We start from the raw sequence: 15968 nt of genomic DNA, 5'->3' as shown, positions 1-15968 counted from the left end.
TGGATTAGACTCCTTACCCCACACGACGGTTCTACCAATCCATTTCACAGTATGCTGTGGAGCTCCTCATATATTCAAATTCTCTGTCTCATTTTTGAAAGAGTCTTCCTCTGGCACTGTGAAACCTGGATTTACCCTAATGTTGCTCCTTTTCTCTTTGGTGAAGGCTGCTCTTCCTTCTCTCCAATCTCAAGGGGCAGGGGGCAGAGGAGAGACCACTGTTCAGCACCATTGGTAACCTCCTTTTCTTTTCTTGAAGCCCATGCGTTTTGTATTTGCCATGCTCTTCCTATCTGCACAGCAGTCTTCTCCACCAACATCTTTATCACACTCTTAACAACTTTATATCTATCTCAGTTTTTCTTCATATCTCATCCCCACCAACATCTTTAGAGACTTCAAAACCACACAGAATGGTCTCACACTGTCCTCTCAGTGCTTCAACTTTTTCAGTTACAAAAGCTTTCCAGTCTCTTTCCCTGCTCCCGTTTAGGCACCCCTGTGTAAAGTTGTATCTCAGACCTCAGCATCACTTGGAAGGGCTATATCTTTGAGATCTTGAACTCTGAATTTTCCCTCTCACAACCACCACTCACTTTTCACACCCCCCACTCTTTCCTCCCATCAAATTAGTTCTCCATTCTCACCAAGGCTTCCAACCCCTCTTCTTTCCTTGTTTGCCTTGTCCATCTGGTTTAACTTGCACTGCATGGTCAAAAATTTCAACTACATTCACTAGCACTTTGTTTTTTTGTTTTTTTTGGGGGGGGGGAGAGAGCGAGTGAGCGGGGGGGGAGGGGCAGAGGGCGAGAGTCTTAAGCAAGCTCCACGCCCACGGCAGAGCCCAATGTGGGGCTTGACCTCAGGACCCTGAAATCATGACCAGAACCAAAATCGATAGTCAGGTGCTTAACCGACTGAGCCACCCAGACAGCTCTTCACTAGCACTTTAGAGTCACTTGGTGTTCTACCAAGACAACCTTAAAAAACTTGGATTTGGGTAAACTCAATGGTCTCATCCTTGGGGCTTTCTCCTAGGTCGCCACACTTGGCAGGAGAGTCATGTCACTAGAAGAGGCCTTCTGCTCCTCCTGGCCATTTAACCTGAGAGAGCCCTCAGTATTTCTCAATCTTTCTTTCTTGATTCCCTGTTATACTCCTGCAGGGGATGTTCTAAATCTCTGTGCCTCTTACACCTCTTTACTCTCAGTTGGTGAAGCTGTCCTGTATTTCATTGAGCTTAAGGCCATCCGAGCTGATCTCTTCACTTCCTTCTTTTTCCTTCACTTTATTTACATTTCATCTTTTTTTTTTTTTTAAGATTTTATTTATTTGACGGAGAGAGACACAGTGAGAGAGGGAACACAGGCAGGGGGAGTGGGAGAGGGAGAAGCAGGCTTTGCCGAGCAGGGAGCCTGATGTGGGGCTTGATCCCAGGACCCTGGGATCATGACCTGAGCCGAAGGCAGACGTGTAATGACTGAGCCACCCAGTCACCCTCTTTTTTTTTTTTAATTTAAATTTTAATTTATTTTAAAAGATTTTTTTTTAAAGATTTTATTTATTTATTTGAGACAGAGAGAATGAGAGACAGAGAGCACGAGAGGGAAGAGGGCAGAGGGAGAAGCAGACCCCCTGCTGAGCAGGGAGCCCGATGCGGGACTTGATCCCGGGACTCCAGGATCATGACCTGAGCCGAAGGCAGTCGCTTAACCAACTGAGCCACCCAGGCGCCCCTAAAAGATTTTTTTCATTTATTTGAGAGAGTGAATGAGAGAGCATGAGCGGGGGGAGGGGCAGAAGGAGAGGCAGACTTGGGGCTGAGCAGGGAGCCTGATATGGGGCTCAATCCCAGGACCCTGGGATCATGACCTGATCCAAAGGCAGACGCTTAACCGACTGAGCCACCCGGGCGCCCCATCTTTCTTTTCTTTTGACTCTGAGGACTCTTCTCCTGTCCAAGGCAGATCCTCTGTGCTCTGTATTCCACTTCCTGTGTCTTTACCATATTCTTTCCCACCTCAAATCTTCGGTATCTTTCTCTCTTCATGCGCTGTGCTTTCATTGTAAACATATTCAATTTTCTTTTTTTTTTTTTTTAAAGATTTTATTTATTTCACAAAGAGAGACACAGCGAGAGAGGGAACACAAGCAGGGGGAATGGGAGAGGGAGAAGCAGGCTCCCCGCCGAGCAGGGATGCGGGGCTCGATCCCAGGACCCTGAAGTCATGACCTGAGCCAAAGGCCAACGCTTAACGACTGAGCCACCCAGGCGCCCGTTCAATTTTATTTCTTGAAAATAAAAAAAATCCTTCCCTGGACTCTGTTTTTCTCTCTGCCATTTCATCTCTCACCTTCCTTTTCTGTGTGATGTCTCAAGAGACTAGCCCCCTTAACTACCCACTTTTTTGGGAACTGGTAACATTTTCCTCATCTGTAAAATTCGTGGGTTGCATTAGAGATGACTCTTAGTTATCTTCCATATTCACTATTCTATGACTTTGTACCTACCACCTCCCTTTCCTCACCTCCCACTCATTCCTTAACCTATGTAAAGTGATTTCTGCCCCTCTGGTAAGTGGAAACTGTTTTCTCAAAATTTGTAATTGTCTAGTTCCTGAACCCAAAGGATCTTTCAACCTTCCCCTACTAGGCCTCTTTGAAGCATTAGATGTGGCTGCTGCCCTGTCTCTGCTTGGCACACCCCTCCCTTGCCCTACTTCTCTGACCACTTCCCCACCTCCCTCCTTTATTGATTCCTCTTGCTTCGACCATCTTCAGGGGCTCTTCTGATCACCCTCTCTAGGGGATCCGGTGCACTTCGAGGCTCAATCTCCCCTAGGAAGGGAATGATGCCCGAATCTACCCCTCCAGCTCACACTTTTCTCTTGAGCTCTGGACCTGCTTGCCAGAAATCTCCACCTGTTATGCTAGCACCTCAAACTCAGCAGGCCTTGTTTGAACACTTTATTACTCTAGGCAGGTGCACCTCCCATTACCACCTGTAGTTGTTACTTATATATTGTTTATCTCATTAGACTGCAAGTTCTATGAGGGCAGTGACTTTATATTTCTTTTAAACCTTTTGTCTAGCAGAGTGCCCTGCTCCTATCAGGTGCTTAATCAAAATGTATTGCTTCAGTGTCTGAAACTGAATTCCTTATCTTTCCTCTCAGCTAGGTGTCTCCTAGGCTTAGGGCATCATCTTTCTAATCCCCTAGGAACAAAATTCAGGGTCATCCAAGATTCCTCTTCTTCTAAGATTCCTCCCACCGTCCCACCAGTTGTGCTAATGACTTATCCTCTCAAAGTTTTTAAGATCTGTTCCCTCCTTTAACGCTATTTGGAGTTACTCGGACCTAAGTGAAAGCACACAAGTTTTGGAGTAAGATGCACTTAGTGCTAATCTGCTACTTTTTACCTGTGTGGCCTTAAGCAAGTTCAGTATGTTTGTGAGCCCCCCGCCCCGTTTCCTCTTTACAAAGGAGATCCACCACCCACCTTCTGAACAGTTGTTGGCAGGATTACTCCTGTTAGGAAAGGGCTTGACATGGCAGGAATGATCGCGGTTTTCTTCTTCACTCCTCGTCTGTAACCCCCGCAGCACTCTCCGCTCTCTCCCCCTCTTCTGCAGGGCTGCCGCCACTACCGCGGCACACAGGCTGAGGTCCCGGACCCTGTACCTTGGCCTCCTGCGGGCCTCTCTTCAACACCTGCTCACTCACACCTGTGCTTCGTCTTCCTCAGGACACTCGTCTTTTCCTCAATACACTGTTTTCTGACTCCTGGTCTCTGCTGAAGCCAGTTCGTTTGTCTATGGAGCCTTTCCCGCCACCTCCACCCATAGAAATTCTGCCCACTCAGCACCAGTCAAATGCCCTCTCCCGGCTCAGCGCCCCCTCCCCCTTCCATACCCACTGTGTCTTACGCTCTAATATTTACTCAGCATCATGCCCTGAATGACAATTAGCTGTGGGCCTTACCTCCCCTGTTAGACTGCAAACTTGCAGCAGTTTGGATTTATCTTTGGGCTACTTGTTGCTCAGTTGAACTACACTGAATAGAGTCCCCCCCAGATCCTTTTCCCAACTTAACTCAAACCGGCCCCAAGCTCAATCCCCCAACTGACCCTCTTTGATCTCACTAGTCTCGTTCCCTAATCCTGTTTTCCTAACTGAACCCCAATGCATCATCCTTCCCCAAGAATTGATTCCTCGTTCCAGCTCTCGAGAGCAGATACACACATTCACACCTCCCCAGTGTTTCATGGTAGGCACTGAGTCATCCCTTGGGGATCCCTGGGCCCCCCTCCCTGCCCCCACCACGGTGGACAGGATGCCTGCTGCCTGGCCCCAGGGGGTCAGAGGAAGCCAGGGCCTCTAGGGCTCAGTATTTTTATCAGCCTAGGAAACAAGAGACACAGAAGCGGAAACCCTGTGGTCAGAGAAAGTGAACAGCCCTCACTCAGGGGAACCCCCAACAGGCCTGGGGGCCAGACACCAGGGAGGGACGTTGAGAAGAGGGAGGTTTGGGGGCCAGGGATCAGGGCTTATTTTGCTTTGGTTTTATGTAACTCTTGCAGAGGGGAAATGATGTGCTTCAAAACCAAAGAAAACTCTGCTGGATGGAGGAGCGAATCTGGACGCCAAAGGTTTCTATTGCTTACCTCTCAACCCCCAGCTTAGGGATCCCAACCCCAGCTCCCCCCAGCTCCACAGCTGGGCTCTTTGCATGCCACTTCCGAAATCTCCGGCCTGTGAGAGGAACCGGACGCCTGGGCTGCTCACAGCTCGCAGGCTCTTCTCTGAATCACAGCAGCTTCCTCTCACAGATCTTTCTCATCAGCCCTTCCTCCTCCGGACCCTGACAGCTGCCTGCTCCCTGGGAGGCCTCGGGTCTCTTTGGCTGTCTTCTCCCAGGGTCTCGTGCCCGCCCGTGTTCCCCTGCTCCCGCGGGCTTCCCTCCCTCTCCTCTACTGCCCTCAGGATTCTCCTGAGTAGACCAGGGCTCCAACCCTAAAAAATTTGTTTCTGATTCTTAATATTCTCTGATGTAGACGCATGCAGACCGCACACGCCAGCACACGCCTGTAACTCTTTGCTCTTTGCGGAGTTCCCTGTTGTGTCCTGGGGGACGACAGCGGGGTTTGGTACCATCTACAACTTCCTCTCCCGGTTCTGGGGAGCTCGAGTGGATCTGAGTATGGAACAGTGAAAGGGATGGCGCCAGACCCTCTCCCTCCGCCCCTCAGTACCTTTTCCTCAACTTCAGGAAAAGATGCCTCTCTGGAAGGCTAGACTGCTGAGAGAGGAAGCCCAGGTGTGGGATGGGGGCAGAAGCTGGCAAGGACTGGGGCCCTGGAGGCGAAGACATAGGACTGAGGAGCTAGCGGGGAGATAGCCTTGGGTGTGGATCGCTGGTTGCCCAAGAACAGACAACCCAGGTTACATAATTTGGCTCTTTCCACCTCCTTCCCCTGCTCCTAATTTTAGCAACCGAAATTCCACTCCCCCACAGGGCTCTTCCTTTGTCCATTCTGCTTCTATCCCATCCTCCCACAACCTCCTCATGGCCCCCAGCTCCAGCTGCCCCCAACTCAGATCATTCAGTGACTCAGCAAAGGGAAAGCCCTGTGTTGGGGGAGGGAGTGTTAAGTGGGGAGGAGGATGTGGTTCTAGCTGGGGAACTGGGGAGAGGAGGGAAACTGGTTTTGTTCCCTTTTTCGTCTCTGTTCACGTCTATTTCTCCAGTCACTGACAGCACAGTGGAGGAGCCCAGCGCAGGGAGTGGAGACTGGTGGGCAAACTGGGTCTTCTTAGGGCTGCCTTTGCAGGTGGGCAAGCAGGGCCTTCTTGGCTCCAGCTGAGAGCCCAACTTGGTGTGTGAGTGCGTGCTGCAGGTGTGTAGGAGCTGCGGATTTTGGCGGGCGGGGTGAGAAAGGAGAGGTCATGTATGATGAAAACCACAGCAATGGAAAAAGGCAGAAGAGACACCAGGAGTGAGATGTGGAACCAGGTCTTATTAGGAACTAGAGGAGTCAAGGAGCAGTGGTGGTGGCCCATATCCTCCCCACTCCCACTCATTACAAGTCTCGCTCCCACCCCATATCCTTCGCCGTACAGCATCAGCCTCTTCCTCGTCATCCCCATCCCTGACCTTCCCCTTACTACTGCCCTGCCTCTAAGGCTGCGTTCCCTGCAGTTTCTCACTCTTTCCCTGGGGTCACTTGAGGGCCTCCGCGTGGCGATTCAGGGCTTGAGAAAGGGCCGTGACGGCCCCCATCACGCGACCCAGCTCCCAGGTCTCAATCTGGCTTCGGAATCGCTGCAGGAAGCGGTCAGGGTGCCAGCGGACCTGCTGGACCCTCAAGTACCTCCTTAGGGCTCCCTGTTCCTCCAACGGGGGGCCCCTGGCCACCAGGGCTGCGGCCATGGCCTCCGGGTCCCCCCCCCCAGGGCAGGGCCAGGGCACATCACCAAAGCGCCAGAGGCTGCCCCTCCCTGCTCCTCTTGGGGGCTCTGCCCTGGGCCCAGCCCTGACTGGCTCTGGCCCTCGGTCCCCACGAGCCTCCTGTGCCCGCCTGGCCCGGCCCTCTCGCAGCTCCTCCTCCTTGGCCCGCGCCCGCTCTCGGAAGCGCCGCTGCTCCTCCTCCTGCCGCGGCCAGCTGTGACTGGGGCCCGCAGCCCGTGCCGGTCGGCAGGCTCCCTCTGCCCCGCGCTGCTGCCGCCGCCGCCTCTGGGCGCCCTCCCGGGCCAGGCGGTCTGACCAGGCTGAGAAGGACTCGGGCTCCTGGGCCTCATGGGAAGCGTCATCTGCTTGGGAGGGCAGGATGGGGGTGGCCGGGGAAATGCTGGGAGGAGGGGACAGGCAAGAGGGGAGGGCGGTATAGAGGACGGGGGTACAGGAGGCCGGCGGGAGGTTTCATGCGGCGGGTACAGGAAAAGTGGTCAAGGGGAAGAAGGGCAGCTATGCATGGGAATGGATTCCTCACCTTCAAACCTCCCGATGACCTCCTGCCACTCATCCTCCAGCTCTCCCTGCAGCTTCTGCCTCCATTCCCGCTCCTTAGAGGCCTCGTCCTCTTCCTCCTCTTCAGCAGAATCCCAGGGGGGTCCCCAGCCCAGAATCTGCCCAGGGGTCTCCCCATCCTTATTCTTTATCCCCATAGCAGAAGGGCAGCGACTCAGCAGTGGCAGGAAGAAGTCCGTGTAGGCTGTTGGGAGAGCCGGGAGCAGAAATCAGCTGGGACCCCCGCCCCTTGGCACAGCCGCCATCCTGAATCCCGCTGGTCACTCACTCTCTCGGTCTTAGAGCAACGGCAAGGGTTGCCCGCACGGAAGCCTCCTGGGTGTTAGGAAATCACGGTCACTGACAAATTCTTACTGATAGTTTACCACATGCGTGAGAGGCGTGGTAGTTTAAAATATTCTGATCTGTGTCCCCACAAACTATTTTAGTATCCTAGGAGTTCTACTATGTTCAATGACATTTCCCAGCCTGCCTCCAGCCACACTGGGCCATGTCAAAAACCTCCACCCATGAATTTCATTTTTGGTTTGAAAATATTGTCGCTTTATAACTCTTACTGTGTTTCTGGCCCAAAGCTATACTTCAGACTGGTAAAATATCTGAACATTTTACTCTGCACCATTATAAATATGCAAATAAGTAACAGAAACCTTTTCACATTGCTTTTCAATAAACTGAGTAAAATATTTTCAGGGAGGGGACTTTCTCTCAGCCAACCTCATACAGGGCATACTGGGAGGGGTTGGGGAGGTACAGGGTCCAGACCAGCAATGAGTTTTAAGCCATGGAAATGTTCCCAGCAGCGAAGCAAGCTCTTTCCAAACTGACTACTGACCTAGGGCAGGAGAAAGGGGCTGAGATAGAGGGTCCCACCCAGGGACTGGCTAACAGGAGGCTGGGGGTAAACAGAAGAGGGACTGATGTTCCCGAACCCCCGCTCCTCCTGAGCCCTGACCTCACTGCATCCACTCTAGCATCAGCTGAAGGCCATGCTGACCACTTTACTGCCAACACAGCACTCTACTCCTGGCCAAGCCCACCCACTACGGCCACCAAGCACCTCTTCCACTCCCGGGACAGAGGAAGGTGAGTGAGGCACCCTCCCTTCCTGTGCACCTACTTTCTCTTCCTAGGGCAGGAGGAAATGGGCCGCCAGTCATTAAATCTTTATTTTGTGGTGCTGCCAAGTACTGGCCACCTGGCAAAAGGATGGGACAGGGAAGGGTTGTCCTGTCACTGCCAGGAAGGTAGGAAGACACAATGGGCCCACCTTGGCTGGCCAAGGCCCATCGCCCCCCACCCATCATCTCTTGGTACACTCGAGTGCTGCCCAGCTCAAACCACATCAGGATGAGAGGAGGAGAGGACATTTCTCTTTACCACTGACGTGACCTGTCACCAACCCTCCCCACCTGTCCCACCCAGCAAATACCCAGTCCTCTCTTTCAACTGCTTATTCCCCACCATGGTTCACAGCAGGTACGAGGGTAGGTGGGTGTTCAGGCTTGCACAGGAGGTTTTTAAACTCATGGGCTTTAAACATGGTAAGTAAAATATGGTACAGAAGATTCAATAGCCACTAAAAATGATGTTTGTGTGTGGAAAAAGCTGGCTACGAAACTATACATAGGATCCAATCACAACCGTGTAAAAGAAGCAGCCAAATCCCAAATCCTAGTTGGAAAAAAACAGACTAGAAGAAAATATGTAAAAATCCTAGTCTCTGGGTGGTAGGACTATGGGTGGCTGTCCTCCAATCTTATTTAATTTTTTTTTTTTTAAGATTTTATTTATTTATTTGACAGAGAGAGAGACAGCGAGAGGGAACATAAGCAGGGGGAGTGGGAGAGGGAGAACCAGGCTTCTCGCGGAGCAGGGAGCCCGATGCGGGGCTCGATCCCAGGACCCTGGAATCACAACCTGAGCTGAAGGCAGATGCTTAACGACTGAGCCACCCAGGCACCCCTGGTTAATATTTTAATGTGAAAGGGATATAACTAATGTGAAACATTTTTTTTCTTTTTAAAGAGTGAAGAATACATTTAATCACTGTTAAGTTTGCTGTGGTACCTTCCAGTCCTGTCTGGGTGTATAAATGCATACACAGGATGACTTTCTTCCGAGATACGTAGTCACGCTCTATGTTTTGTTTGGCAACTTGCTTTTTTCACCTAACGTCTCATTTGTACTTTCCCACAGGACCGTACACAGTCCACCTCATTCTTTTTTATGACTGTGTAGTGTTCCACCATGTGTATGAAACAAACATCTCCCCACGCCCAGTCAGCAGACTTTGTTTCCAAAAATGTTCGGCCTCCTACATATGTCTTTGTAGACTCCTTACAGTATTTCTGTGGGGTAGACTCTCAGAAGTGGAATTTCTGAGTCAAACAACATGTGCGGTTTTATCAAACCGCTCTCAAATTTGTGCCAACATATACTCCTACGGAGACTAAAGAGCGCCTGTGTTGTCCTTTACCAAGATTATCACCAACCAATCCTTTTAATTTTGCTCATCTAATGAGGAAAAAATGATTTTATTAATGAAATTTTCTTTGTTTTATATGTTTTTTGGCTTTTTCTTTTTCTTTTTTTAAGTAATCTACTCATGACCCTGAGATCAAGAGTCACAAGCTCTGCTGACTGAGCCAGCCAGGTGCCCCTGGCTCTTTATTTCTTTTGTGAATGACCTGTTCATATTCTCTGTCTACTGCTCTCCTAGAAATTATATATGTAGACATGATAACTCTTTATATATTATAGATATCAACCTCTTGTGTCAAGTATTTGTAAATATTTTCTCCCATCTTTGAAAAGTTTTTATGTAGTTAAATCCATATCAATATTTTCTTTTATAGCTTTTGGCTTTATTTCATCCTTAGAAAGGCTTTCTCCACTCTAAGATTATAAAAATATCCTCTTGTGTTTTTTTCTACTATTTTTTTAGTTTATCTAAAAAAATGTAGGGGTGCCTGGGTAGCTCAGTAGGTTAAGCGTCTGCCTTCGGCTCAGGTCATGATCCCAGAGTCCGGGGATTGAGCCCCGCATCGGGCTCCCTGCTCAGTGGGAAGCCTGCTTCTCTCTCTGCCTGCCGCTTCCCCTGCTTGTGCTCTCTCTCTCTCAGATAAATAAATAAAATCTTAAAAAAAATGTAAAAAGTATAGGGGTGCCTGGGTGGCTCAGTCGTTAGGCGTCTGCCTTCGGCTCGGGTCATGATCCCAGGGTCCTGGGATCGAGCCCCACATCGGGCTCTCTGCTCAGCGGGAAGCCTGCTTCTCCCTCTCCTACTCCCCCTGCTTGTGTTCCCTCTCTCGCTTTGTCTCTATCTGTCAAATAAATAAATAAAATCTTAAAAAAAAAATGTAAAAAGTATAGTACAATAAATACCCCTATTCCTCCCACAAGGTATGTTACTATTCTGTAATTTCTGCAACATTATTTTGTCTTAAAGAAATAAACTATCACAGATAAAGCTAAAGCTTTTTCTGATGTTGCCTTCCAAATTTTATTCCCCTCCTCAGAGAAAACTCCTCCCATGAATTTGGTACACACCCTTCCTGTCATATTTAGGTTTTAAGCAGCTGTAATTTACTTTTTTTTTTTTTTAAGATTTAATTTATTTATTTGACAGAAAGAGATACAGCGAGAGAGGGAACACAAGCATGGGGAGTGGGAAAGGGAGAAGCAGGCTTCCCACGGAGCGGGGAGCCTGATGCAGGGCTTGATCCCAGGACCCTGGGATCATGACTTGAGCGGAAGGCAGACGCTTAACGACTGAGCCACCCAGGCGCCCCTGTAATTTATTTTTGAGTCAGGTGTGAGGTAGGACTCTTCCCCAGATGAACCAAATGCTTCAATGTTGTTTATTAAAATAGCTCACTGCCCTCCAGTGATTTGAAATGCCACCTTTATCACCAATTTAGCAGTGCAGATCAACTTCCCAGTGTTCTTTAATTAGTATGTTGTGCTTTTATAATATTAGGAAAAATCTGTATTAAAAAAAAAAAACTTGGGGGCGCCTGGGTGGCTCAGTCGTTAAGCGTCTGCCTTCAGCTCAGGTCATGATCCCAGGGTCCTGGGATTGAGCCCCGCATCGGGCTCCCTGCTCCGTGGGAAACCTGCTTCTCCCTCTCCCACTCCCCCTGCTTGTGTTCCCTCTCTCGCTGTCTCTCTCTGTCAAATAAATAAATAAAATCTTTAAAAAAAAAAAACTTGAAGTAAACATGTACTTTTCTTAGTGACAGAAGCACTGTTCTTCCCTTCTCCATAATGAGATGTGATTTCTACCTTAAAGGGATGTTCACACTAACTGGCACAACACATTTTTTAAAAACACCAATATTGGAAACTTATACTGAGTGATGATTAACTGAGGCACAGAGGAAGAAAAGGTAAAGTGGGAGGGGGGTCAGAGAGGGCTTCAAGGAGGAGGTGGGCTTATGTTGGGCTGGGAAGGGAGGATAACTTAGCAAAGTGAAAATCAGGTGGTTGGGAAGGCAACAGGTAGAGGCAGTCTTGTGAAAAACATGTTTGGAGTCACTGAAGACAGAGCTACGTAGCTGGAGCTGCAGGTCTGTGGTTGTGCCACGGTAGGAAAGGCTGGAAAGGCAAATGGAACGTAAATCAGACAGCACAGCTATGTGCCAAACAGGGCCACAGCTTACTCCTGCTCTGCAGTGTAAGTGAGCGGTGGATGGCAGATGTCTGACACTGTGCTGGCAATAAGCAGAAGTGCAGTGAATGTTACATAAGAAAACAAAAAAAAATACCGGGCTGGCTTTGGACTTTCTTCTTTTTGTAAAGACTGTGAGAAAATGACCTGCTGTTTCTTGGTGTTCACTAATTCTTGTAGTGTGTAGAGAATGGTTATCGTCTGACTAAGGTATGTTCATGACACACCTTTGACAGCTAAGACCACTTCCCCATGAGGGGATGGGTCCCAAAAGGAAGTTACCAAAAGCCATTCACTGGCATCTCATTGGTTGTGACCACATAGCCCAGTCAATCCAGCATGAACTGCCTCACCCCTCGCACCTAACTTGGGAATAGGAGAACACCTCCCCTTCCTTAGGGGATCCTGGGTCACTTCATCTGTTCAAAGAACATATTTGCATTTCAAGACCTAATGGTCTCTAAAGCAGCTAGAAGCTGAATGAGATGGGCCATTCTACAAAAGAGCCAGACGGCCACCTGGTGGCAGGGCTGTCAGGGGAACAGGAGGAAGTAAGGCCTGAGAGGATGTATACCAGGGCTTGGGAGGGACCCGAGGGCAGGTCCCTCTTAGGAAGACAACAACCTGTTGGCTAGTAGATTTCAGGAAGTTCCTGAACCTTCTGGACCCTAATTTCCTCATCTGTAATAGGGTAACAGTATCGATCTCATGTGCTTCTTAGATGTCAATATAATAAAAGAAGGTCCTATGCGAGAGATTTTTATTACTCAAAAAGCCGTAATTGGGTAATGTAAGAATAAAAATAACAATACTTTTTATCTGGTGGGTGCCAAACCTATACCAAGTGCTTGCCTCATTTACTTGTCACAACTTCCATTTTAGAGAGGCGAGTTAAAAAATAAAAAATAATTAAAAAAAGAGAGGCAAATTAGGCTCATGGAAGTTAAGTTGCATGTCCCTGGTACACAGCCTGTAGGTGGTAGAATTTGAACTTGGAGGAGGTCTGAGATCTGCCACAGGGTTCTCTGTTCTCTTGCCATGTGTAATGTCAGCTGTCAAACTGGATGCCTACATTTTGCAAATCTCCTCTTTTTAAATTTTTTTTTTAATCTGAATATGCCAGCCTATCTCACTATATTAAGAGGAATTAAAGAAAAGGGGATTTTTTTTCTCCTATATGGGGGAAGTTTTTGGGATGAGAGGGGTTTCTGTTGGGGAGCTGGAAGATGGTGATAGCAGCAGTCAAACTGAGCTAAGGTTGTTCAACCCAACCCAGGGATTTTCCTCTAATGTTCTTACTCTAGAAGGAAAATCTCTAGCAGGGGAGAATCGCTAGAGGGTTTTATTTTCCTGAGGGCTATTATCTCTACAGAGCTGCTTCCACTGTCCATAGGTTCCCATCTGAAACCTTCAGTGTCAAAGGTTTTTCAGAACTCAGATGTTTTTGGGATTTGGTAGGGCTGATCTGAAAGTACATACACGGTATATTAAGTGGCCTGGAGGGCCAGCTGGCAGCTCCAGTGACCAAACACATGAATGTTTCTGCAGAGAAATGTACGAACATTGACATCAGTAGGATAAAAACAATTCACAGATAGTCTCGCTTTAGTTCAGGTTAGGTTTTCTCACCAAACAAGTCTGGTGAAAAATGTTTGACTCTTAGTATTTTTGAGTTGCAGAGCTGAGGGTAAGGAAGTATGGATCTGTTGATATCAGAAACACTACTGGCCAACATCTACTGTGTGCTAATCACATGCCAGGTGCTCTAATTACATATTGTGTCAGTTGATTCTCAAAATATACGTGACAGCATGGGTGCTTTGAACATGGGCGCATCATTGTATAATTCTATAACATACCGCATAGGATAACACAGTCGTTAAGAGTACAGATGGTCTAGAGGCGCCTGGGTGGCACAGTCGTTAAGCATCTGCCTTCGGCTCAGGTCATGATCCCAGGGTCCTGGGATCGAGCCCCGCATCGGGCTTCCTGCTCTGCGGGGTGCCTGCTTCTCCCTCTCCCACTCCCCCTGCTTGTGTTCCCTCTCTCGCTGTCTCTCTCTCTGTCGAATAAATAAATAAAATCTTAAAAAAAAAAAAAAAAGATTACAGATGGTCTAGCTAGACTGCCTGGGTTCTAATCCCTGCTCTACCACTTTGTAGCTGGGTGACTTTGACAAGTTACTTAACTTCTCTGTGCTGTTTCCTCATCTGAGAAATAGGGGATAATATTAGTACTTATTGTTGTGAGGATTAAATGCTGATTTGTGAGAAGTGCGGGGACACAGCAAAAGGTTGTTGTTATTTAATTTTGCATGAGGGCAAACTAAGCCTCAGGGAAGTTTAGTAAGTTGCCCTAGAATACACAGCTGTTAAGTGTGGTGCTGGGATTTGAACCCAGGCAATGGAATTGCAGAACCTACCCTCTATCTTACTTTTTGCATGGCAGGCAAACAACCAGTCAAGAGACAAAATAGCTACTCATCTAGAAAGATGTGAAATCTGAAGTTGCTGTTTTGAGAATGTTGGGTTCTTCAGACAATGGTGACTCAGTAAAGTCACAAATGATTGCCACATGCCAACATGGTCAACTAATTACCTTCCCAGGCATAACTAGCTTATCTTTCAATCGTTGGCCTTCATCTCATTCCCGGTCAGTCAGTGGCTCATGACCTTGTTCCCCACCAGGCAAACTCACCATCAGGGCCCTGGCGGGCAGCAGCGTGCAGCGCCGTGTCCCCGTGGCGGTCCTGGTGGGCAGGGTCAGCCCCAAGCCGAAGCAGCAGGCACAGGGCGGGGGCATCGTGGCGGGCACAGGCCCGGTGCAGTGGTGGGGGTTGCCCAGCGTCTACATCAAGGCCTGGGTGTCGCTGGAGGAGGGCCTGGGCCCGGACCAGCCGTCCTGCAGACAAGTAACGACGGAAGCGACGCTCTCGGCGTTGGCGGCGGGAAGTGGAGGCCATGGAAGTCTTGGGCTGAGGAAGAAGGAAAAAAAGGCAGCCGTCAGGGCCCCAGCCTTGCCTGGTCCCTCCCCCACCGTCCCTGACATTCCCTCTTGTTCCTCCCTTCGGTCCCCCTTCTTACATCTTCAGCAAGAGATGAGGCCTCTCCTAACTCTCATCCCTTAGGTAGGTTTGAAAAAATTTTTGAAGAGGGCTTGGGTCACAGATTTCTTAATGTAAAATTTGAGAAAAGTATAAATAATTGCTTTGAGGCTCATTAGCCCAGATAATTGTTAACAAGAGACTTTGAAAAAGACAAAGAATGATGGGGAAAATTTTTATCAACAGAAATCTGAATTTAAGTCACAGATAATTTCAAATAATGATCTAGAAACGGAATATGATGTACCCGGCAGACAGATGTGGAGGCTTCTCCCTCTGGGACCTGGGGGGAGGGGTTACTCATCAGACCTGCCCCCCGCCCCCCTAAGTACCCCCAGAGCTGTAGGCCCAAGGCCTGTGTTTAAGACGCTCGAGGAAGGGAGGCGGGAAGGGCGGAGACACTCTAGGCTGGCGGAAATGGCGCAAGCCGAGACGCAGGTAAAGGGCGGAAATGAGCGCGTTACCGGATGTCGTCTCTCTCCGAGGGGACGGGGTGTGTGTGTTTCCTCAGTCTGGCCTCGGTGGGGAACTTGGGAACTTAGGATAAAGGGTCCGCCCGAAAGCGGAAGACTGGACGGTAAACGAGGAAAAGTAGCCGAGCATGGGAGGGTAAAAACGGCGATTTAGAGATTTATCCTCCCCTCCCCCAAACGGGAAGAGAGAGGAGATGGTTCAGAGATAGAAGAGGAGAAGAGAGAGAAAACAGGGGAGATAAAGAGGACTAAAAATCATGATGAAAATGGAAAACCAAAACTAAAACCACAACGAGGTCAAGAACAGGGCCAGATCAAAAAAGACATGTGTGAAAGACATAAAGAAACAACTATAGGAGAAGGCAAATGAAATGGATGCAGAAATTTAGACTTGGGAAAGATAAAAAGAGGGAGATAGAAACGGGAGAGAGAGAAAAAAAAAAGGGAAGAGAAGTAGGAAGAATTTAGGGAAACCCAGCATCCTCTTCTCCCAATACACGACACGTGTCGACTTCCTTACCTTTTCACCCCATTTTCAACCCCTCTATGCCTCCTTCTCACTCCTTTTTGCCCCTGCCCCCACTCCTGGACGTTCCGACCGGGAAAACCCTGCACCTGCTGTGACGGTAGCCGGCAGCTTTGGGTCTGGTCTCTGCTGCTCCCATGTGGTTCTTCTGGGTACTGCCAGTGT

General features: G+C 48.9%; 1 protein-coding gene across 5 annotated transcripts; it reads right to left on the bottom strand.

Moving 5' to 3' along the window:
* Nucleotides 1–1541: 1541 nt before the first annotated feature.
* Nucleotides 1542–15927, bottom strand: NFKBIL1 (NFKB inhibitor like 1). Of its 5 annotated transcripts, none has more exons than XM_064597360.1 (4): nucleotides 15798–15927; nucleotides 14399–14675; nucleotides 6992–7213; nucleotides 1542–6815 (listed from the first exon to the last, which is right to left on the bottom strand). In XM_064597360.1, exons 2-4 carry the CDS (start codon nucleotides 14661–14663, stop codon nucleotides 6223–6225), a joined length of 1080 nt encoding a protein of 359 aa, XP_064453430.1. In that variant the 5' UTR covers nucleotides 14664–14675; nucleotides 15798–15927; the 3' UTR covers nucleotides 1542–6222. The 5 variants fall into 5 exon arrangements, with proteins under 5 accessions (XP_064453430.1, XP_064453428.1, XP_045722494.1 ...); XM_064597358.1 differs by lacking the exon at nucleotides 15798–15927 and adding an exon at nucleotides 15052–15227; XM_045866538.3 differs by lacking the exon at nucleotides 15798–15927 and adding an exon at nucleotides 15052–15226 and having other exon boundaries at nucleotides 1542–6850.
* Nucleotides 15928–15968: the final 41 nt, after the last annotated feature.

The sequence above is a fragment of the Mirounga angustirostris genome, unplaced genomic scaffold, assembly GCF_029215605.1.
Source record: "Mirounga angustirostris isolate CCGP_5_RB_7025 unplaced genomic scaffold, mMirAng1.0.hap1 SCAF_8, whole genome shotgun sequence".
Classification (NCBI taxonomy): domain Eukaryota; kingdom Metazoa; phylum Chordata; class Mammalia; order Carnivora; family Phocidae; genus Mirounga; species Mirounga angustirostris.
The sequence above is the reverse complement of the archived record's forward strand: the minus strand, read 5'-3'. Positions and strand labels throughout refer to the sequence as shown.